Here is a 23,012-nt window from a genome sequence, read left to right on the forward strand (position 1 = left end):
TTAAATTTCATCTGCCATGTGTTTTCCCATTTCGCCAGTCCGTCTCTGTCCCCCTGAATGAAGCCTTTGCTATACTTCCCACAGTAGGTATATTTCCTAATGTTGTGTCATCTGCAAATTTTAAAATCAGGCCCTGTATACCTAAGCCCAAGTCATTAATATATATCAAAAAGAGACGAGGTCCTACCGCTGCTCCATTTTCTCCAGTCTGAAAAACAACCATTCATCAGCATTATCATCTTTCCGTCCCTGAGCCAATTTTGTACGCATGCAGCTATTGGCCCTTTATTGTGCTTCCGTTTTGCTAACAAGTCTATTATGTGAGACTTTGTCAATCAGTTAACGAAAATCCGTATATACAACATTAACCACACTACTATCAGCTATCCTTCCCTTTATACTTCAAAGAAAATCAAGTTAGTCAAACATAATTTGCCTTTAACAAATCCATGCTGGTTTTCATTTAAAAAACCTGTATTTTTCCAGGGGCCAATTAATGCCTCTAAAAATTTCCTGACTATTAATATTAGACTAATTGGCCTATAATTGTTACAGCCATAGATAGACCAGTGGGGTGTGCATGTAGGAGGCAAGGCACTTAAGTTTAGAAAAATGTAAAGTGATACATTTTAGAAGTAAGAATAGGGAAAGGAAATGTGCCTTAATTGGAAAGAGTTTAAATTGAGTGGGGAAGCTGGGATACTTTGATATACAGATATATCGGTAGCCTGGAGGTGGTAGCATAAGTAAATCTAGTCATAAAAAGGCAAAAAGAACCTTAAATTTTGTATGCAGAGGTATTGGAGACAGAAGCAAAGGGATAACATTGAACATATTCAAGACTACAGTGTGACTACAGTTGGGGTCTTTAGAGTTTGGGCCACCTTATTATATAAAGAATATAAAAGGAATGATTAAGGAGGGTTTAATAGAGATGTTCAAAATTATGGAAGGTTCTGATCAAGTAAGTAATGAGAAACTCTTTCCCCTGGCAGCAGGGTAGCAGCCGATACAGATTAAGGTAATTCTTTAAGGATTAGAGAACCAGAGATGAAATGAGAAGAATTTTTTTTATGCAGCAACTTGTTACGATCTGGAATGTACTGCCAGGAAGAATGCAGATTCAATAATCGCTTTCAAAAGGGGATTGGATAAATTCTTGAAGGGAAAATATTTGCAGACCAATGGGGAAAGAATGGGGGAGTGGGACTAACTGTATAACCTCCCGAAAGAGTCGGCACAATCACGATGGGCTGAACGGCCTCCTTCTGAGCTTTATGATTCTTTGGTTGACTTATCAGGAATGAAATCGAAGAGAGAGATAAGAAGTGAGAGATTTTTCCACTGGTTATATCCATAAATCCCATATTTCTCCAGAATACTGAGTTGAACACAACGCCCTACTTGCATCCATTATACATGATTCAGAACTTTTGCTTGACACTCCAATGCTAAATTATGACCCAAGCAAATAAACACAACAGAACTGTCAGTGTGAAGACTATCCACTGCCACGATCATACCTGGAGGCATCACACATGGTGGAGGACTATTAACTGTTGTGAAAATAATAAGTCCAGCCTGTTCTGGCAATTCATTCTTGGAATGTGGGCACTGCAGGCAAGGCCAGCATTAATTGCTCATCCCTGGTTGCCTTGAGGAACTTAGTGTTCGGCCTTCTTAAACGGCTGCAGTCCATTCTTACTTGTAGCTTGATACAACTGCGTGGTTTGTTAGACCAATTCAGAGGGCAGTTAAGAGTCCTTCACTTTGGTGTGGAACTGGAGTCACACCTAGGCCACACCAGGTAAAGGCAGTAAGTTTGCTTCCCTAAAGGACATCAGTGGACCAGTTGGGTTTTTAAGACAATCCACCAGCTTCCTGGTCACTTTTACTGATATAAGCTTTTTATTTCTCAAGCTGAATTCAAATTCTCAAACTGGCACATTGGGAATTGAACTCACGTGCTCTGGATTATTCATCCAATAACATAACCAATGGATTAGTGATCCATACTGGCTGAATTGCTGAATGGGTGATTAAAAAAAACTGGGATGTAAAGATCTTCTCTTAATGTCATCATTTTACAAACCTCTTGATTCATGCACAACTTTGCTCCATGCAAGACTAAACACATGCACACACCTTCCCCCAACACCCCCAGCCCCACCCCTAACTATAGTTACCACATCTCAGCTACATTCCCATCGCATACCTTCTTCTTGCTGCAATAGATTTGCCATTTCTTCTCTGCGGGCAGTGCAAACATAGCATCTCGGTTCTTGTCTGTAAGATCCAACTCATCCTGAAAATACAGACAGAGAAAGGAATCAGTCACCTCACCAATCCCGTATGATATATCACATTGCCGTGCACCGCTGTGCACAGTCGAACAGTTTTCTTCCCCACTGTTAGCAAACCATTGTATTTACTGGGCTGAAAAATCACTGGTTGAGTTTTAAAAAGACTGAACAGCAGCATTCTTTTAAAAAGTGACTTAAGATAGCAGCTACTAAGATGGCCAAACATTTGCATCACTGTATCTTATAAATTCCAAAACCATTAAAATGGAACCAGCCTGTCTAGAAAACCTCATCAGAGACAATCACCTTGGAAGAGTGCGAATGGACCATCTCCCGGCCCATTCTCAAAACATCCAGACAACTTGTGTATTCAGTTGGGTATGGAGCAATCCATTAGATGAAATCACTTTGGATATTGGGACTCTGGCTGAGAAAGGAACATACCCAGCCATAATCTAATCATGTTTAAACCATGGACCTGGTATTAACTTGCTATTACCATACCCATAGGGGAAATGATGATGTAGTAATAATGTCACTTGACTAGTAACTCCAAGGCGCAAGCTAATGCCCTGGGGATCTGGGTTCAAATCCCACTGTGGCAGCTGGTGGAAGTTAAATTCAATTAATAAATCTGGAATTATAAAGCTAGCCCCGATGACCATGACAGCTATCACTGATGGTTGTAAAAACCCATCTGGTTCACCAAGGTCCCTTTAGAGAAGGGAACCTGCTATCCTTATCTGGTCTGGTCTACATGTGACTCCAGACCCACACTTGACTCTTAACCCCCCTCTGAAACAGCCTTGCAAGCCATTCAGTTCAAGGGCAATTAGGGATGGACAACAAATGCTGGCCTTGCCACTGATGCCCACATCCCATGAAAGAATAAAGAAAACAAATATTTGGGTAACGGGTCACTGTTGTTGAAAGGGCGATGTGACAAGCCAAAAGCTGTGTCTTTCGTGGTTAAGAAACTATTTTTTCTCCAGGCAATAGAACAGAAGAAAGAGAGATGACAAAGAAGCATGATCCCTGAGTATGTACTCTCTCTCTCTCTCTCTCCATCCATCCTGCAAGCTTGAGCCCTGCCTGTTGTTTGACCATACACATGCCGCAGGCAGTGGCCGGGATTCTCCAGCCCTGTCATGGCGGCCCAGTTGCGGCAGCCCAGCCAAACATCCAATGACTTTCTGCAGGACCAGACGATCCCAGCGACAGGCGGGGCCAGAAAATCCCGCCCAGTGTTTTTAAGAATCAACCCAGCAGCTGCTACCTTGAGAAGAAAGGATAAATTGTCCATTAACATCTTCTGATTATCTCGACGCCAAATCCAGAGACCATAGAGCCCAGTCTGAAACCATCCAAGTCATCAATCTACAGGATCTATATATCATTGGCTTTTATTGGACTTTTACAACCACTTTATCTGTCATCCCACTTTGTAACGCGTGTGTGTGGGCATGTGTGAACCCTTGAATGCATGTGTAAGAGAGTCGGAGCATTTTTATTACTTTTACTTAGATCAGGTGTTAAGTACACTAAGTATTACTCTCCTTTTAACAACTTACAAGGGAAGCTGTCTGTGTATGTCTTTTACAGTCACAGCACACAAACAGTTAAACACTCACTGAATTGGCAAGCATATCCTATCCAACAGCCTTGTTGTGGTCAAATGAGGAGTGGGAAAAGAGGGGAGCCAGACCACCCCTCCTCACCTGACCGTACCACTCACTTGCAATATTTTTACAACTCATCAACAAAAGTGTTCAAAGAAAATGAAAAAGAAACATTGTTTTTAAATTCCCCTGTCTATGATTTATCTTCTGGGTTGCTCGGAGCAGTGCTCGGGAGATTAATCATTAATTCCTGGAGATTGCAATACAATTCTGCAAGGTTTGAAAGCTATCACAGAACAAGCGCTCCTTAAAGTGCCCGATATGCCTGGTTAATAGTTCTCCCAGGTTGCTCACAGTAGTCTCTGGGAGATTAATCATTTGTTACTGGAGGCTCCAGGGAATTCTGGATGGTAAGGAAACTACCTTGGAGCGAATGCACCTCAATGCTCCTGACTCTTCCCACTAGAAGCACTGCCGCTGTACGAAGCACGATTTCCGGAATAAGCATCAGAGCTGCGGCATAACATAGACTTCAGCTCTAACACGTACCATGAAGTAGGGCACGGGCTTCCCTCCAATTCCCCACAATCTGATTCACTACCGTCAGCCAGGGCGGACAAGGGAAGGCATCATGCAGAGGTCAAGAAATGGCTAATCAGAGGGAGCCAGTTAATATCAAACTAACGGCAGATTTAAGCCTTGCAGCCATACCTGTGACTGCCTGGATTGAGAGTTCCCAGATTCACTCCTTGTGGAAAGTTTCCAACCAGTTTAGAGATAAGACTCTCACCCACAGACTGCACTGAACTTGAAACTTTAGATCAAGGGTGAAAATTTACTTAACTGCTTATTTAACAACAACTTGCATTTATTTTTTTATGGGATGTGGGTGGCGCTGGCAAGGCCAACATTTGGTGCCCATCCCTAATTTCCCTTGAACAGAGTGACTTGCTAGGCTGTTTCAGAGGGCATTTAAGAGTCAACCACATTGCTGTGGGTCTGGAGTCACATGTAGGCCAGACCAGGTCAGGATGGCAGATTTCCTTCCCAAAAGGGCATTAGTGAACCAGGTGGGTTTTTACAACAATTGATGGTAGCTGTCATGGTCACCATGACTAAGACTAACTTTATACTTAAATTCGACCAGCTGTTGTGGTGGGATTTGAACCCATGTCCCATTAGCCTCGGCTTCTGGATTACTAGTCCAGTGACATTACCATTACGCCACCTTCATCCCAAATCTTCCAAGCTGCTTCAAAGAAGCTTAATCAGACCCAAACTGACACCATGCCAAAGAAGGAGATAGTTGGAAGGATGTCTAAAAAATGGGTTTAAGGAAGACAGAGAGATGGAAAGATGGAGAGACTCATGAAAAGAATTCCACACCTCAAGGCTAATGGCACGACCGCTAATGGTAGGAGATGGAAGTGGAGGGATGCATAGCAGGCCAGAGGAATATCAAGGTCACAGGAAGTTACAGGGCTGGAGAAAGTAAACAGGTAGGGATGGGTGAGGCCTTGAAGAGATTACAAGGATGGCGATTTTCAATATGAAGCAATGGTGGAACAGAGTCAATGCGTGTTAGTGAGTGCAGGGTTGAAGGGTCAGTGGGATTAGAATACTGACAGCAGATTGATGGATGAGCTGAAGTTCATGAAGTTTGGAGGATGGGTGGTTTTTATTATTCTAAAATACAAAGACAACTTAAACCATCAAGCCTGCACTTTCCAAAGGCTCTAGTCAATCTTTTCCCTCATGGACTCCAATCCATTTAGTCATAGAGGAGAGATTTTGCAAAGCTTCCCCTTGCTGCAAGGGCAAACAGAGTCAAATTCCTGTATATTTACCTCACCTGCATTTTGGATCCTTATCCTTCTGTGGGGGCATTTTTTCACGGCACTGTAATCTCCCCCTGGAGAAAGTAAAGGACTTGACAAGTCTAGGAAAGGGCATCTGTCATGAGAGAGTTGGAAATTGGAAATGTGGTCAACCCAGAAAGTGATGGATGGTTCCACCCTCAAGGCTAGTGGGGAAAAAACTGGGGGAGGGCATGTTGTGGGGGGAGGCTGGGAATTGAAGCTACTTGGATAGTTCTTTCAAAGAGCCGGCAGTAGCATGCTGGGCTGAATGGCCTCCTGCGCTGTAAGACTCTAAGTTAGTTCTACACGGAGTTTGTTTGCTGCACTAACTTGAGCTTTGGAGACAGAAGATCCAACTGGCTGCTGGCACAAGCGGGAGTTTTTGGAAAACTCCCGCAACGAGATACTGAAAGGAAAGTCAGCCTGGTATGGAGCCTTCCAATCTTCACTTCCCCCAACCCATGCTGTTTTCAAAAACATGTGGCTTGACAATCAGTGCAACGGTGTGAAAAACAAGCTTCCTGTCTTTCTGCAACTGTGTGTAAGGTCACCTTTATTCAGGATGGTGACACCAGCTATAAAAACAAATATCCTCTCGATAGGTTTCATTAACATTTCTATGGACCTGACAGTGCACTGAAAACGCTGAGTGTGTTCTGTATAACACTAAGGAGAGGAGAGTGGAAGAATAAGCTGATCCCGTCATTTCAGAAGAGGATTAAACTTTTGTGAGCCATGGCTCTCACACCTCTGAGTCAAAAGGTTGTGGGTCCAAGCCCCACTCCAGAGATTGTACCGCATAATCTAAACTGACACTGCCATGCAGTACTGAGGGACTGCTGCATTGTCAGGGCTGCTGTTTTTCAGATGAGGCGTTAAACCGAGGTCTCATCTGCCCTCTCAGGCAGAGCTGAATGATTCAATCTCAAACAAAGGCGAGGGGGTGGGGGGGGCGGATCTTGCAGAGTTATGACCAATATTTATCCCTCAGTCAATATCACTAGAAACAAATTATCTGGTCATTATCACATTGCTGTATGTGGGAGCTTGCTGTGCGCAAACTGCCATGTTATCTGCCTTACAACAGTGATGACACTTCGAAAGTACTTCATTGGCTGGAAATCACTTTGAGAAATCCTGAGGTTGTGAATGGCGCTATATAAATGCAAATTTTTCTTTCTTTCTTTCTTTCTCTCATACACTGAGAACACGAGAGCACAGCATGCAGCCCTGCAAACATTTATACCAAGTGTGTTCAAATCCACATCTTCCTGTGAGGAGCACGCATTCTCTTCTTTGGAGGGAGAGTCGATAATTGGCCCTCGGCTCTTCCCAAAGGCTGGTTTCAAAGTGCCACTGCTGCAAAACAGAGTACAGTCTCAGCGATGTGGCGTGTAAGTTGAGGACAGATGGCAGGAAGTGTGTCTTTTCATCGAGGGTATTTAACAGCTAGAATGAATGCCAGGAGGGTCAGCTCTCTGGATTCATTTAAGGAACAGCTGGATACTGTAATGGGAAGATGGTAGGTTTTTTTCTTGAAAAGATTGAGGAGTTTTCTTCCTCCAAACCTGCACCTGCGGTCTTGCAATGTATACGTAAAAAAGATGATTCTCGGCATATCAGCCGCTTGTATTTATATTGCCTTTCCACGGTATAAACTAAGCTGAGTAAATGCCTCGGATATACCCCAGAGTAGTTTATATAAAGCGATGGTGAGGGGCGGGGGTGTAGCTCGCTCGCAGTGGCTCAGCAGGTAGAAATCTTGTCTCTGAGCCTGAAGGTTGTAGGTTCATAATCCTACTGCAGAGATCGGAGTAGGGAAAAATCTACACTGACACCCTAGTGCGGTACCGAGGGAGCTCTTCAGTGCTGGAGGTGCCCTCTTTCTGATGAGATGTTAAAACAGATGCCTTGCCTTGTGTTCTCTCTTAGGTGGGTGTAAAAGATACCATGGTGCAATTTTAGTTAAAAAAAAAACAAAGAGATTACCTTGTCAATTATCACATTACGGTTTATGGGAGCTTGCTGTGCATAAATTGCCTGCTGCATTTCTCTACATTACAAAGTGATTACACCTCAAAAGTATTTCATTGGCTGTAATGCGCTTTGGGCCATCCGGAGATGGTAAAAGGCACCAGATGAATGTAAGTTCTTTCTAACTAATAAGGTTAAGTCAGTTAGGTATCAGGTACAAATATGGCCAGAAGGGGGTGCCGAACAATCTTTTGGAGGCGGCGGGGTGCGGGGGTGGGGGGTGGGGTGCGGGGGTGGGGGGTGGGGGGCGGGGGGTGTACAGTTATTGGGCTAGGGGTGCAATACTAATCAATGGAAATTGGTTATGGTGAGAACCCAACTAGGCTGCGGGGAAACAGGTTAAGCCATCAGGAGAAACTCCTGACAATAAAGTCCGGCTGTTGTTAGTGTTAAGTCCATTTCAACGGGAACCACTTTTGTGCTGAGAGGATTTCTGTGACCCGAGGTGACACAGGTTGTAAAATGAGCATGGCACACCCTGATACTGCATCTCCACTGTCTTATCAGCTCCATTCCCGAGAGGAGTGCCTCAACCATTTCCCACAGAACAGGATATGCCAGGCCCATGGCTATAATCACACATTTAACATCCACCACCTCATCCCACCCCCAGTACACTTGCTGTGAGTATCATTGATTCCGCTGTCACATTCTGCTTCCTCCAAGGTTGGACGTGGGAACTTGGAGATTCCCGTGCTTTTTCTTTCACCCGAAAATGCGCATTTCCTGATGCGATCACCTGAGAACATCCCATAACGGAGAACATCCCACTGGCAAGTAACCTTCTGTATTTGTTCCGAGGAGCAGATCTTTGCTTAGCAATGGCCGGGCATTGGAGGATCTGCCACTTCAGGCACACCCAGTGTCAGCATCCAGCCCACTCAAGTCATACGTGGCAGGAGAGTGCTGAGCTTTCTCCTTTCAGGCACCTCCTCCCCTGCGCTGTGCCGCAGCCCAGACATCTGTGGAGAAGCTCGAGGGTCACTTTTTGACTAAGGCACTTTACTGCCTTATTTGACACAGAGTTCAACAATTGTAGGTCATAACCCTTTTCCCATTTTTTCAGACAGCAATTGTTGAGAATGATTCTGCTCTTGCCATTTACAGCTCCTCTAGACCCATCTTCTGTTTCTTTACTTATTCTCATCGCCCACTTTTGCCTGGGTGATCATCTCTTTTGTCATTTAACCTCTCCCGCCTTGCCTTTTGTTATTTCCACCACCGTCACTGCAACCCCCCACCCCGCCTCACTTTTTAAATTCATTTATGGGATGTGGGATTTGCTGGCTAGGTCAACATTTATTACCCATCCCTAATTGCCCTTGAGAAGGTGGTGGTGAGCTACCTTCTTGAACCACTGCAATGCATGTGAAGTAGGTACACCTACAGTGCTGCTAGAGAGGGACTTTCAGGGATTTGACCCAGCGACAGTGAAGGAACAGCGATATATTTCCAAGTCAGGGTGGTGAGTGACTTGGAGGAGAACTTCCAGGTGGTGGTGTTCCTATGCATCTGCTGCCCTTGTCCTTCTAGGTGGTAGTGGTCGTGGGTTTGGAAGGTGCTGTCGAAGGAGGCTTGATGAGTTCCTGCAGTACATCTTGTAGATGATACACACTGCTGCCACTGTGCGTCGGTGGTGGAGGGAATGAATGTTTGTGGATGTGGTGTCAATCAATCGGGCTGCTTTGTCCTGGATGGTATCCAGCTTCTTGAGTGTTGTGGGAGCTGCACTCATCCAGACAAGTGGGGTGTATTCCATCACACTCCTGACTTGTGCCTTGTAGATGGTGAAAAGGCTTTGGGGAGTCAGGAGGCGAGTTACTCATCACACAATTCCTAGCCTCTGACCTGCTCTTGTAGCCACAGTATTTATATGGCTAGTCCAGTTCAATTTCTGGTCAATACCCCAGGATGTTGATAGTGGAGGATTCAGTGATGGTAATGCCCTTGAATGTCAAGGGGCAATGGTTAGATTCTCTCTTGTTGCAGATTTTCATTGCCTGGCATTTCTGTGGTGTGAATATTACTTGCCACTTGTCAGCCCAAGCCTGGATATTGTCCAGGTCTTGCTGCATTTGGACATGGACTGCTTCAGTGTCTGAGGAGTCGAGAATGTATCCATGCCTCTGTACTTGCTTAAAATCTCTCTTCTAACCTCCCTTTGTCCAGTTCTAGACCTGAAACATTGGACAGAGTCATCCCACATTTTCACTAAGTGTGGTAGCGGGCGAGTAAAATGATTTTTTACCCGCTAGCTGCGATGGCGGGTTTTCTCGCCGTATCGAGCCAAACATTAATTAAGCATTCCTGGGAAACACACCGTTTCCGTGGCGGGCGGGCTCAAATTCACCTGCCACACCGTAACCTCGCTGCTTCATCACACCAGGCACCACATTTAAATTACACCCGCGCTTGGTGCTTCCAGCTCAGGACTGCAGCAAAGAGGACATGGCCCCGAAAGGCAAGAAAGGCAGCCCTCGAGCACCCATTGTATGCCGTGGGGGCCCCGCTGTGATGTCCTCTGTCCCTGCTCTGGCCGCAGGAGTGGCAGCAACATTACCACTCCAGCTTGGTAGGCAGTGGCAGTGGTGATCAGTGCCAATGTGCACAGAAGAGGTTGGCCATCCAGTGCAGATAGAGGATAAATGATCTCATCCCTGCAATCAGGGTATGGCAACCATCTCATCACTCTAAACTCACACCCTCAAGCCCATCACATGTTCACTGGCATCTCACTCACTGCCAGCTCAAGGAACATCATCACCCATTCTCACACACATACCTTCACATGTCCATCAGGCCTCATCTCCTCTGGAGACTGTGTCCTCAGCCGTCACCATCTTGAGGACACTTGCACAGATCAACATGTGTCTTCACACACACCCCGGGATACCCTCCTTCCCCAGTGCAGCTCTCATCCTGCAGCCTCTTCCCTTGCCTGAGGCCACTTCTCATCTTCCCCAAGCAAGCCCTAGCCCTGCAGCCATTGAAAAGATGGCTGATCTGGTGGGTAGAGACCTATCCGTGAGCCCTCCGAAAGTGATGTGGTGCTGTCTGTGAAGCCTGGCGCTGATGATTGCGAGTGCTGCCCGAAGCAAGGTAGGCAAACAAACCGCGAAGTCCTGAGCAAAGTGCAGGTCGCTTATGTGCTGTTGTGAAACACGTCGGCGCGTTTTCCCATCGACGTAGACGGACAATCCAGCCGGGGTGGTTGGGGGGGGGCTGCGGTGTGGGGGGATGAGTCCAACGGGCTAGCCTTACAAAGAGGTTCCCAATGTCTGATGGTGGGAAATGTGGCCATTCACTTGATTTCTCTCTCCACTGATACACCCTGTCCTGCTGAGTATTTCCAACATTTTACTCTTTCTATTACAGATATCCAGTACCCACAGTATTTTGTCTTTTAGTACAGCAGTGTGACTGATGTTACCCACTTTGGAAATCTCCTGACGTCCCTGGTGCTGTTGCCTTTTTGTGCCAAATTAGGTGCTGTTTTATTTTGCGGGTCCATAACCACTGGAATCGTCGGCTGAGACCAACCAGATTGCACATGGGATCATAACATTTACCACTGGGAAATTAAAAGATCCCGCTTTCCACAGACAACAGCTCTATGAGCCAGACTTCCTGATTAATAATGAACGATTCTTCCAAATGATAGTCTAAATTAACGAACGCAAATTTAATTTTGCATCTGGCACATGCCTTCTTCCTGTAACACTGGCCAGAATCTTCTGCCCCTGCAGGAGGTGAGGAAGGAGGTGGGAAGACCTGAAAATTTGGTGGCTTGGCGTCGGGACCGATACCTGACACCTTCCCACCCCGCCTCCATTTGAGTCCCTTAAGTGGACATGGTGCAGGTTGATGGTCACTGACAGCTATCCCCCTGCCCTTGCTGCCAGCCCCATGGCCCCCCTCTCCCACGACCCCCACACCAAGAGGCATCCCACCACCACCACCACTACCACCACCACCAGCACTTCCCTTTTTCCTGGGTTGCTCAGTAATCCTGGGACTCTGGGAGGGGGTATTGTTCCGGCAGCAGCCACGGTCACCTCCATGGCGCTGCCGAGTGCAAGAGTTGCCAGCCTCTAATTGGCTGGCAGCTCTTGGCGGGAGAGACATCATATCCCGGGGACCTCAGTCAGAGGGAAGGACCCGCTGTTGCCCTCTGAACTGCCTGGTGGGCAGAAGGTATGACAGGCCTTCCCCCTAAGGGTCAGCGCAGTCGTCTCACCACTTTTCAGGCAGTGCGTGAGACGCCCGCCGAAAGCGGAAGATTCTGACCGCCATCTCCATCTTTCTCGATCACGCTCTGTTGTTGTCAATTTTTCACTCTCAAACATCCTCAATGTAATTAAACAGCATGTATTCCGACTTACCAAGAACACAATGGCACAAGGGACTTGCTAATATAAATATTAAAGATTTGAAGATATCACATACTTTAAATGTCACCCTTCTGCAGTCACACTTTATTCAACACATATAATGGATGTCACACTTCAAGTTGCCAAAAGTATACCAAAAAAAGGAAAACAATTTCTTCCTTTTTTTTTGACTGGGAGCTAGAAATTTATAAGTTCCCATCAATCTATAAATTTGCCTCACGAACAGCAATGAACTTCTGACGAACCCCAGGATGCTCCCATTTTTAAAAAGAGACGGGCTACATTAAACATGAGGAGCAGAGCAGTGTGCCTGGCTTTCTAAAACTGCTGTAAACAATACTGTGGAAAATCTGCTCATGTTGTGATGAGTGAGTAAGAATGATTACAGCGAAAACAACTTCAATCTGGGTTCAATGAGAATAAATCTCTCGGGGTTTCCTCTTACACATTATAAAGTTGGCAGCTCCCCCACCCACCTCCCCACCGCCATCACCGCATCGCCCACCACAACCCCCGCCCCCCCACCCCCAAACCAACGCCACTCTCCTCCCATCCCACTGGGATTACTACAGTGTGCTTACCCATCCATTTTTAAAGGAACTTTCACTTGATCTCTCATTCCCTCCCCATTCAGCCTTCTTATTCTTCTCCTGAGGGGAGAGCTAGTGACTGGGCCAGTGTTTTCTGGTCACTAACACCTCCTCCAAGTGGGCATTCTGAATATATGAATACAAAGTATCGGTTAATGTGTGAGGGGAGGGGGGGTTGGGGGGGAGGGGGTCGTGGGGGGAGTGGTGTGGAGAAACTCCAGCCAAGCCTGTCCTGCCTCAGCTGGCATCAACATGCTTTCCACCAGGAGTCTTCGGTTTGTGGTCAGGAACAAGAATCCTAATTGGCTTACCCCTTCGCCCAGGCCTTAGGCCAACTTGATACCCTCTAATGTCTCCTGAGCCGGCATTCCAAGATGGAATACTCCAATACCCCCAGTGGCCTAAGGCAGCAATTGCTAGAGTGGAAAACCGTAGGGACAAGTAGGCCACGGTTTCGGTTTCTAGTTTATGTTGAGTTAGGTGTTCGATCAGGGCGAAAGTTAATGGAAGACGTGGCAGGGAGAGAGTGGCTCCAGGGTTAGACTTAGCACCCTTGGTCAGGGAGCAGGCAATCAGACAGGATTTCTCACGTGTCGGTGCAAATTCGATGGGCCGAAGGACCTCTTCTGCACTGTGTGATTCTGTGATTCTGCTCCTCCACAAACGTTGCTGGCTGACATATCTGTAAGGAGAGGCCAGGGGCAGGCTCGGCTGTGTTGCTTCCTCAAAAGCTTTCATTTATATAGCTTTAATTTCGTGACCTCAAGATGTCCCAAAGGACTTTGAAACCAACAAGGTCTTTTGGAAGCAGTGTTGTAACATAGGAAACATGACAGCCAATTTGCGCACAGCCAGCTCCCACAGGCAGCCATGATAACCTGTTTTAGCGCTGCATGTTGGCCAGGGCATCAGGGAGAACTCCCCTGCTCTTCTTCAAGGTAAGGCCATGTGATCTATTGAGGAACAAACCAATGGTTTAAAGGGGAACACAGCAGGGTTACAATTGCCCGGAAAGATAAGTGCAAATAGTGCGACAGGCCAGCACTCACTCAGTGCTGCACTGATGGTCAGCCTAGACTGTGCAGCCAAGTCCCTGGAGTGAGACTTGAACTCTCGACCATCTAACTCAGAGACAAGATATCTACCCAGTGAGCCACTGCAGACAGTCAGCAGCCAGAGGGCACTTCAGTGAATAAGAAGCATTGTATTGACGGGCACCCACACCCAAAGGGCCATGACCCTCAGCAGAGGAGAGAGATCAAACTGGTTAAAAATAGGACCATTGCTCGGGCCTCACAATGGAAATGAGGATGGAACGGCTACTCCACCGCAGCTAACAGGCAGCCCTGTGCTGGCAGTGTGATGGATCACTGCACAGTAATCCTACTGTTGGTGTGGTGACGGGCCAGTGGAATGAAGATTGGCTTAGGCTGCTGTGCCTGGCTCAATGCGAACAGGGGCCCAATTGTGCAGACTAAGTAGGAAACAGAATGGGCCACTTAAAGCCAGCAAGCAGCATGCCAAAACAGGGGAAGTCGCGGGATTAATCTGAAATGTTTAACTTTGCGTAATTAGTTCTTCCCTTAAATGTCAATGTTTCTGGATTGCTTGCAGGGAGGGAGAGGGCTGGGGGGCGGGGGTGGGATTTGCTAAGGGGCTTGCTTCTTCAGCTGCCTGTATCATTGAGGGCTGGGGAGGGTGTTGGGGGCCGGTTTGCACGGAAGTTGAATTTTGCAAAGTACAGCTGCTGAGGAAAGTAATTTCTTTATTCGACAGTGAAGTACTTCTTTTACTTAAAAAAAAAAGGACCTGATATCAATCAAAAGTGGTTTTTCCTTGGCTCACTCCTAACTGCACGGGAAGAGGTGCTGAGTGGAACTAAGGGCTGTTTCAAAGGGTGCGGTCAAATAGGGGTCACCTTAGTCACTCCTGCTCACATCCAAGGGCTGGGATGAGTTACCAGGAAAAGCAGTTGAGACTAGCTGGATGTCAAGAAACAACCTGATGCTGTAAACGGGAACACAGCAGGGTTAGAATTCTCCGGAAAGGTGAGATCAAAAATGAGCCTGCTTCATTTGAATCCACCTTTTGACCAAAGGGAATAGAAATTTCAGGCAGGCTGAGGAAATGAAAGGAAGATAAGGCCCCAGGACCTGATGAAGTTTATACAGGGGCACTTAAAGTAATAGTCAGCAAAATTAGTCATGTCCTTGTCACTATCTTTAGGCAAAATTGGAAGCAGCACCTGAGGGTTGGAGAGTAGATAACACAAAATGATGTCAAGGTAAATAAAAATTGGGAGAGAAAAGCAGGCCGTCCATTCGCTATAATCTGTTTTACGCTATTGCACAAAGTCAAGACTATCCCCAATCAACTTTTAAAACAGCGCAAAGATATTTAGGAGGTCACATGCCACCTACTGAGGGTAAGGTATGGAAGGTAGCCTGAAAATCAAGATAATGAAACACTTAGGGCTGGACGTTCGCCATCGAGGCAGGAGGTTCAAGTCCGGAAATTTCCCAAGTCAGCAGACCCGTCTCATTCAAAAAGACCCCCCCATCCCACCATATTTTCGCTCTGGGCAGAAAATAAGAACCTAAGGAGGATGCACCATCCGTGGGTAACTAAGGAATCAAATTGAAAGAAAACATGGATAAAGTTGCAAAGGTTAGTGGTAGGCCAGCAGATGGTGAAAAATTTAGAAACCAGCAAAAGATAACTAAAAAAATAAAGAGGTGAAATTGGAGTATGAGAGAAAACTAGCAAGATATATAAAAACAGACAGTAAAAGCTTCTACATGTATATAAAAAGGGAGTAGCTAAATTGAGCATTAGTCCCTTAGAGGGTGAGACTGGGGGAATTAATAATGGGAAACAAAGAAATGGCTGAGACTTCGAACAAGTATTTTGTACCTGTCTTCACAGTGGAAGACACAAAGAACATCCCAGGAATGGTGGAAAGGTATGGGGCAAAAGGGAGAGAGGAACTTCAAACAACCATGATCACTACTGAAAAAGTACCAGTAAAACTAATGGGACTACAGACTGACAAGTCTCCTGGACTTGAAGGTCTGCATCCTAGGGTCTTATAGAAAGTGGCCACAGAGATAGTGGATGCAGTGGTTGTGGTCTTCCAAACTCCCCAGTGGATTGGAAAACCACAAACGTAACACTACTATTCAAAGAAAGAAGGGAGACAGAAAGCAGGAAACTACAGGCCAGGTAGCCTAATGTCTGTCAGAGGGAAAATGCTAGAATCCATTATAAATGAGGTAGTAGCAGGATATTCAGAAAATCAGAATACAATCAAGCAAATTCAACATAGTTTTGTGAAAGGGAAATTGAGTTTGACAAATTTATTATAGAGTTCTTTGAAGATGTAACAAGCAGGATGGAGCAAGGGGAACCTGATGTGGTGAATTGGGATTTCCAAAAGGCATTCGATAAGGTGCCACATGAAAGGTTACTGCACAAGGTGAGAGCTCATAGTATTTTTTTTATGCAGTAGCCTTCGGTCCTTGCTATGGCATGGTGCAAAGGAGCCAACATAGACATATGGGCAAGTGGTCTTAGAATCTTACAGCACAAAATGAGGCCAATCAGCCCTTTGTGCCTGTGCCAGCTCTTTGAAAGAACTATCCCAGTTTGTATCATTTACCTATTCATTCCCCAGAGTCCTGCAATTGTTTCTTTTCCAGTTTTATATCTAACTCCCTTTTGAAAGTTCCTATTGAACCTGCTTCCACTACCCTTTCAGGCAATGCATTTCATATCATAGTAACTCGCTGTGTAATAAAAATTCTCCTCATCTCCCTTCAGGTTCTTTTACCAATTATCTCAGTGTCCACTGGTTACCAACTCTCCTGACAGTGGAAATAGTATCTCCTCATTTACTCTATCAAAACCCTTCATAACTGTGAACGTTACATTTCCCCTTGACCGTCTCTGTTCTAAAGAGAGCAAACACAGCATCCCTTCAATGTCCACATAAGTGAAGTCCCTCATCCCTGGAGCCATTCTTGTAAACCACCTCTGCACCCTCTCCAGGACTTTGATACACTTCCTAAAGTGTAGTGCCCAGAATGGGACATAATACTCTAGCAGAGGTCTAACCAGTGATTGCTGAAGGCTTGCACAACAGATTTACAGGAAATGCTGGGCCTTGATGACAGGAGACTCCGCTGGCGTTTATGCCGTACACAAGACTCCTTCCACCCTTCTTCAGCAGAATGTTTTATTCTTTTCCAACCCTGTACCTTCCTACAAAAATTATGGATTCTGCGCGTAATTTTTCAATGCACACCCTCAATAGGCAAGGCTCTGTACTGGGTGTGGGCAACTGAAAAATTTACTTTGTAAGTATGAGCTTTGTGGATTGCATTGTCAGGGCCTGCAGGCCAGTTGCGACTCAAGTAGAATCGTTTGGGCCTCCCCACTTTCTTGTCAGTGCATTGCTGACCCACTTCAGTGCCTGTCAGGCCCTCCTCTACCAAGTGTGAATATCTCACTTCAATTTTAGCTGTCAGCTCAGCTCGGCCTGGGCAAAGCTTCTGCGGTGAGCTTGAACCCAGGCTGAATTCAGCGCATCTAATGAGTCTGTAGAAGAGGCTCTTGGCGTTGGCATGATTTTCATGCCTGCCATACAGGGAACTACCAAAGAAGTGATGGGCCTGGAGAAGCTCTAATCTGATCATACATTTTAAACTGGGAATGGCAAAGCAGCAGGCAGGTGAAAATTGAGCTATCACACCACACGTGTGGGCCAACACTGAAGATAAACACCAGGTTGAATGGAATTCAGAAGTAGATTTCATTTTGTCCAAATTCAGACTATTTCAGGGTGCGTGTACAGCAATGTTTCCTTTTGGCTGTTTTAAAGTGTAAGCTGTAAAGTTCCTTTCTCCATCTTCCTTTCATTGTCTAACCATAGCTTACCTCTCTGCTCTTCATGTACATAGTGTGCGTTTCTTCTGTGTATTGCTGAAAAAAGAGACATATCAAAGCTTTTCGTCTTGCACTCATCAGGACACTTCGCAAGAATACTAATATAAGGGGAACACAATTTATATTGTATGTGAAGAGAGTGCTTATTGGTTGGCAAGTGAATTCTGATTGGTAGAGGTGTCCACTTGCCAACCAATCAGCATTCTCTTCACATACAATGTAAATTGTTGTTTTCCCCTTATTCTGATATTCTTGCAAAATGTCCTGTTGAGTGCAAGACAAAAAGCTTCAACGTGTCTCTTTTTTCAGCAATATTCAAGTTCTGTACTGCCAAATGACTATTTTTTTTGTATTTTTGTTTGGATTTCTCGGGGGAAGTGTCCCTCCAAAGGCTGATGGTCTCCTGCTCAGCCCATGCCAACATTGACATTTTTTACAACTCTTTTCGTAACTCCTCCAGCAAGGAAGAGGCCCATCCCAGGTGGCAACAGCAGTTGGACATCATTCAGGCTTAGGCTAACAAGTGACAAGTAGCCCTGGCACCACATTAGTACCAGGCAATGACTAAAATCCAACAAGAACGGACTCAATCATATCTCCCTCCCCCGACTAGCGCCACCATCACCATGCACCAGGCCATCAACGATTTGGGTCACCATCAATCAGGAGCTGAACTGAACCAACCCTAATCGATACCATGGCTATAAACGCAGGGCAGAGGTTGAAGACTCTGCGAAGATTGTGGGTTAAGTCAAACTCCAGGAACTTGAGCACAAAATCTAGGCTGACACTCAACTGCAGTACTGAAGAGAATGCTGCACTGTTGGAGCTGCTGTCTTTTGGATGAAATGTTAAATGAACATCTGCCACATCAGGTGCATCTAAAAGATCCCATGGCACTATTTTTAAAGAAAGGGAAGTTCTCCTTTGGGACCTGGTCAACATTTATCCCTTAACCAACACATAAAAGCGGATTATCTAGTTATGATCTCCTTGTTGCTTATGGGACCTTGCACAAATTGGCTCCCATGTTTCCTACATTACAACATGACTGTACTTCAAAAGTATTCCATTGACTGTAAAGTGCTTCAAGACATCTTGGGGTCTTGAAAGGCACTATTGAAATGCCAACGCTTTGTTTTTTTTATAAGCGACTCACCTTCTGACTCCTCAAAGCCTCTTCACTGAGTATAAGGCTCAAGTCAGAAATATAACAATAATCAATAGTCAATAAGCTTGACATGGCCTACGACACAGCGATCTGCTTGATCAGCGATCCTGCCACTGGACTCATTATCCATCTCCCCCATCCCTGGTGCACTATTGCTGCAGTGCCAACAGACTCCAGGACACACTGCAACAACTCACGAAGCTGACTTCAGCCTCTCAGTTCCACCAGTCCTACCACTGAGAGGAATGAGAGAAGCTAATTCCTCTGGCAGTGGGGGGTGGAATCTCTTGTCACCTGACCTTCTGCTCCTCTCCTCTGACCACCTGAGGAAAGCCTCTGCAGATAAGGCTCAGGAGACACTTGTTCTCCATGTGCCTCAGTCTCCCCACTAATCTCCACCCACCCACTCTTTGCTACAGCTCCCGCTCCGAATTAAAATCGTGGCTCTTCCGTGCCCTTTAATCTTGATGGTGTCCCGGACTTAATAGGCTCAGTTTCTGCACTTCCATAATTAAAATATGTTGTGCCTTCTTCTTTCAAAGCGAAATGAAAGGAGACCGGAGTGATTAATGTGGGGGTTGATCTCTCTCTTTCAGCTCATGGACATGTGTTCATGCTGTTGGCATGTGACTTAGAAGAAGGAGGATTCAGCCAGCAGTAAAAGCAGTACGACACTGGCAGTTTGGGCTGTGTGGTCTTTCTTCAGATGCGCCAGTGCGTGGGCGCCTAGTAATACGATTCTGTTCAATGGGGAGCCACACTCATGCTGTGGGAGGGCTGGAACAGGAGGCTGCTGTTGCTTTGAGACACATGTGCATGCCATCTGTCGATCCAGGACTATGAAACATCTGAGCTACCTGATGGGATTTTCCTCCTTTTTAAAATTTTTTTAATGACGGAATATTCTTCGAGCTGACTATGGCAAAGGCTGCCGAAGTTGGACACCCACAGGCAGTGAGAAGTGTGCTGAGGCTGGGATGAAAGACCAATGTGTTCCTGCTATAAGAGTGGTGGGAGACAGGGAGGGGGAGGTGGGGGGTAATTAAAATTGCTCCAACACAGCTTAATTTCACCTTCTTGCATCATGTAGGAATAGACTATTGAGGGCCAGAGTCTGGCCAATGCCTTATCTGAGGATCACTGCAACACTTCTCTTGCACCATGGATTAATGGAACATGGGCCTGTGCTACTATATTGCTACCCCACAGATTAATGGAACACAGACTTTGGCCAGAACTTCCACACATGGTGAATTCCATATTTCAATCATGTGGGCGTTTCCTGAAAGGAAAGCCAAGAAAGCAGGAAAAAAAAGATAAATTAAACCTCCAAGAACAATAGGTCTACTTCAAAAGGGATCTTCACCTGGTCCGTGGAATCAATACTAGGCCTGTATTCTTTGCCTTCAAGTTTCTGGACAGCAAGAAAAGGAGACAAGGGAACACTGGATCCCAGCTCAGTCAACACCGGCAGTGAAGCAGACCCCAAAATAGAAGTTCCGAGGCACAAGGAGGGTAACAGGCAAAGGGAGGTAGGCCATGGATGGTTTCCAGACCTATTTATTGAGGGGCAGTGCCATTGATTTTTAGGCCACCTGAATTCTGACTGTACACCTATGATGGCAGTGGTATGGCAAGATCCCTACTCAATGGCATTGTGGGTATACCTTCACCATATGGACTGGTGAAGAAGAAGGCTCACCATCACTATCTATAGGCCAACTAGGATGGCAAATAAATACTAGCCTTATCATACCAATTTTCCACCAGTACAGCTTACATTTTTTACAGACCATCTCCAGAGTAGCTACTGTAAGGCCTGCTTGTAGGCCCCTATATCCTCAAATGCTTCAGCTCCTTTGCAGTAATGTATTGTAACTGCTCTATGGTGCAGGTCGGGCTCCAGTATATCATGGGACTGCCCTCAATTTCCATTTTCAACTCACTCAAACTGAAACGATCCCCTCCCTGCCGCCAGCACTTTGAACTTGGAAGTCAGATCCAATCCAGCGAAATTAGTTGTAGAAGAAATTGTTGGTTCAGTCCTGTGGTTGGAATGCTGTCATGGTTTCCTGTTTATGCTCCAATTTTGTATAAGCAGTCACTACCCAACATTAAGCAAGAATATTAAAGAGGCGTTATCTGCAAGAAAATGGGTTTGATGTGCAATGCTTTTACCTTTGCCAAGCAGACAAACAGTGATTGGGGCCATGAAACTATCGAATTGTCGTAAAAGCCGATCTGGTTCACTTATGTCCTTTAGGGAAGGAAATCTGTTGTCCTTACCTAGTCTGGCCCACATGTAACTCCAGATCCACAGCAATGTGGTTGACAATTAACTGCCCTCTAAAGTGGCCTAGCAAGCCACTCAGTTGATTCAAACTGCTAAAAACAAGTCAATAGGGAATGAAACTGGACGGACCACCCGGCATTGACCTAGAGACCAGAAACAGCAACAACAAACTCAGCCCTGTTGACCCTGTAAAGTCCTCCTTGCTAACATCTGGGGGCTAGTGCCAAAATTGAGAGAGCTGTCCCACAGACTAGTCAAGCAACAGCCTGACATAGTCATCCTCACAGAATCATACCTTACAGATAAAGTCCCAGGCACTACTGTCACCATCCCTGGGTATGCCCTGTCCCACTGGCAGGGCAGACCCAGCAGAGGTGGCAACACAGTGGTATACAGTGGGGATGGAGTTACCCTGGGAATCCTCAACATTGACTCTGGACCCCATGAAATCTCATGACATCAGATCAAACATGGGCAAGGAAACCTCCTGATGATTACCACATACTGCCCCTACCACACACCACCCCCATTCCCTACCCTTCAGCTGATGAATCAGTACTCCTCCAGGTTGAACAACTGAGGGTGGCAAGGGCACAGAATGTACTCTGGGTGGGGGAGTTCAATGTCCATTACCAAGAGTGGCTCGGTAGCAACACTACTGACCAAGCTGGACAAGTCCTAAAGGACATAGCTGCTAGACTGGGTCTGCGGCAGGTGGTGGGGGAACCAATAAGAGGAAAAAACATACTTTGCCTAATCCTCAGCAACCTGCCTACCATAGATGGGTAGGAGCGACAACCACACAGTCCTTGCGGAGACGAATTCCCATCTTCACATTGAGCATAACCTCCATAGTGCTGTGTGGCACTACCACCATGCTAAATGGATTGATTTTGAACAGATCCAGCAACTCAAGACTAGGCAAACATGAGAAGCTGTGGGCAGCAGCAGAATTGTACTCAACCACAATCTGTAACCGCATGGCCTGACATATCCCCCACTCTACCATTACCACCAATCCAGGGGATCAACCCTGGTTCAATGAAGAGTTCAGGAGGGCATGCCAGGAGCAGCACCAGGCATACCTAAAAATGGGGCGTCAACCTGGTGAAGCAATAACACAGGACACTTGTGTGCGAAACAGTATAAGCAGCAAGTGCTGCTAAGCGATCCCACAACCAACAGATCAGATCTAAGCTCTGCAGTCCTGTCACATCCAATCGTGAATGGTGGGGACCAATTGAATAACTCACTGGAGGAGGAGGTTCCACAAATATCCCCATCCTCAATGATAGAGGAGCCCAGCACATCAGTGCAAAAGACAAGGCTGCAGCATTTGCAACAATCTTCAGCCAAGTGCCAAGCAGATGATCCATCTTGGCCTCCTCTAGAGGTCCCCAGCATCACAGATGCCAGTCTTCAGCCAATTTGATTCACTCCACCTGATATCAAGAAACGGCCACATCTGGAGTACTGTGTACAGTATTGGTCTCCTTATTTAAGGATGTAAATGCGTTGGAAGAAGTTCAGAGAAGGCTTACTAGACTAATACCTGGAATGGGCAGGTTGTCTTATGAGGAAAGGTTAGACAGGTGATGCTTGTATCTGCTGGAGTTTAGAAGAGGCGACTTGATTGAAACATATAAGATCTTGAGGGGTCTTGACAAGGTGGGTGTGAAGAGGATTTTTCTTCTTTGGGAGAATCTAGAATTAGGGGGGTCACTGTTTAAAAATAAAGCGTTGCCAATTTAAGACAGGAGTGAGCAGAATTTTTTTTCACTCAGAGGGTTGCGAATCTTTGGAACTCT

At 45.9% G+C, this 23,012-nt stretch overlaps 1 protein-coding gene across 1 annotated transcript in view; it reads right to left on the minus strand.

Moving 5' to 3' along the window:
- Window positions 1–23,012, minus strand: part of daam2 (dishevelled associated activator of morphogenesis 2) — a 348,363-nt gene that overhangs the window by 185,371 nt on the left and 139,980 nt on the right. Inside the window, exon 3 of the mRNA XM_078542715.1 lies at window positions 2,216–2,305. Coding sequence (XP_078398841.1) covers window positions 2,216–2,305 — 90 coding nt within the window. The remainder of the gene's footprint in view (window positions 1–2,215; window positions 2,306–23,012) is intronic.

This window comes from Cetorhinus maximus, chromosome 5 (assembly GCF_964194155.1).
Source record: "Cetorhinus maximus chromosome 5, sCetMax3.hap1.1, whole genome shotgun sequence".
NCBI lineage: Eukaryota > Metazoa > Chordata > Chondrichthyes > Lamniformes > Cetorhinidae > Cetorhinus > Cetorhinus maximus.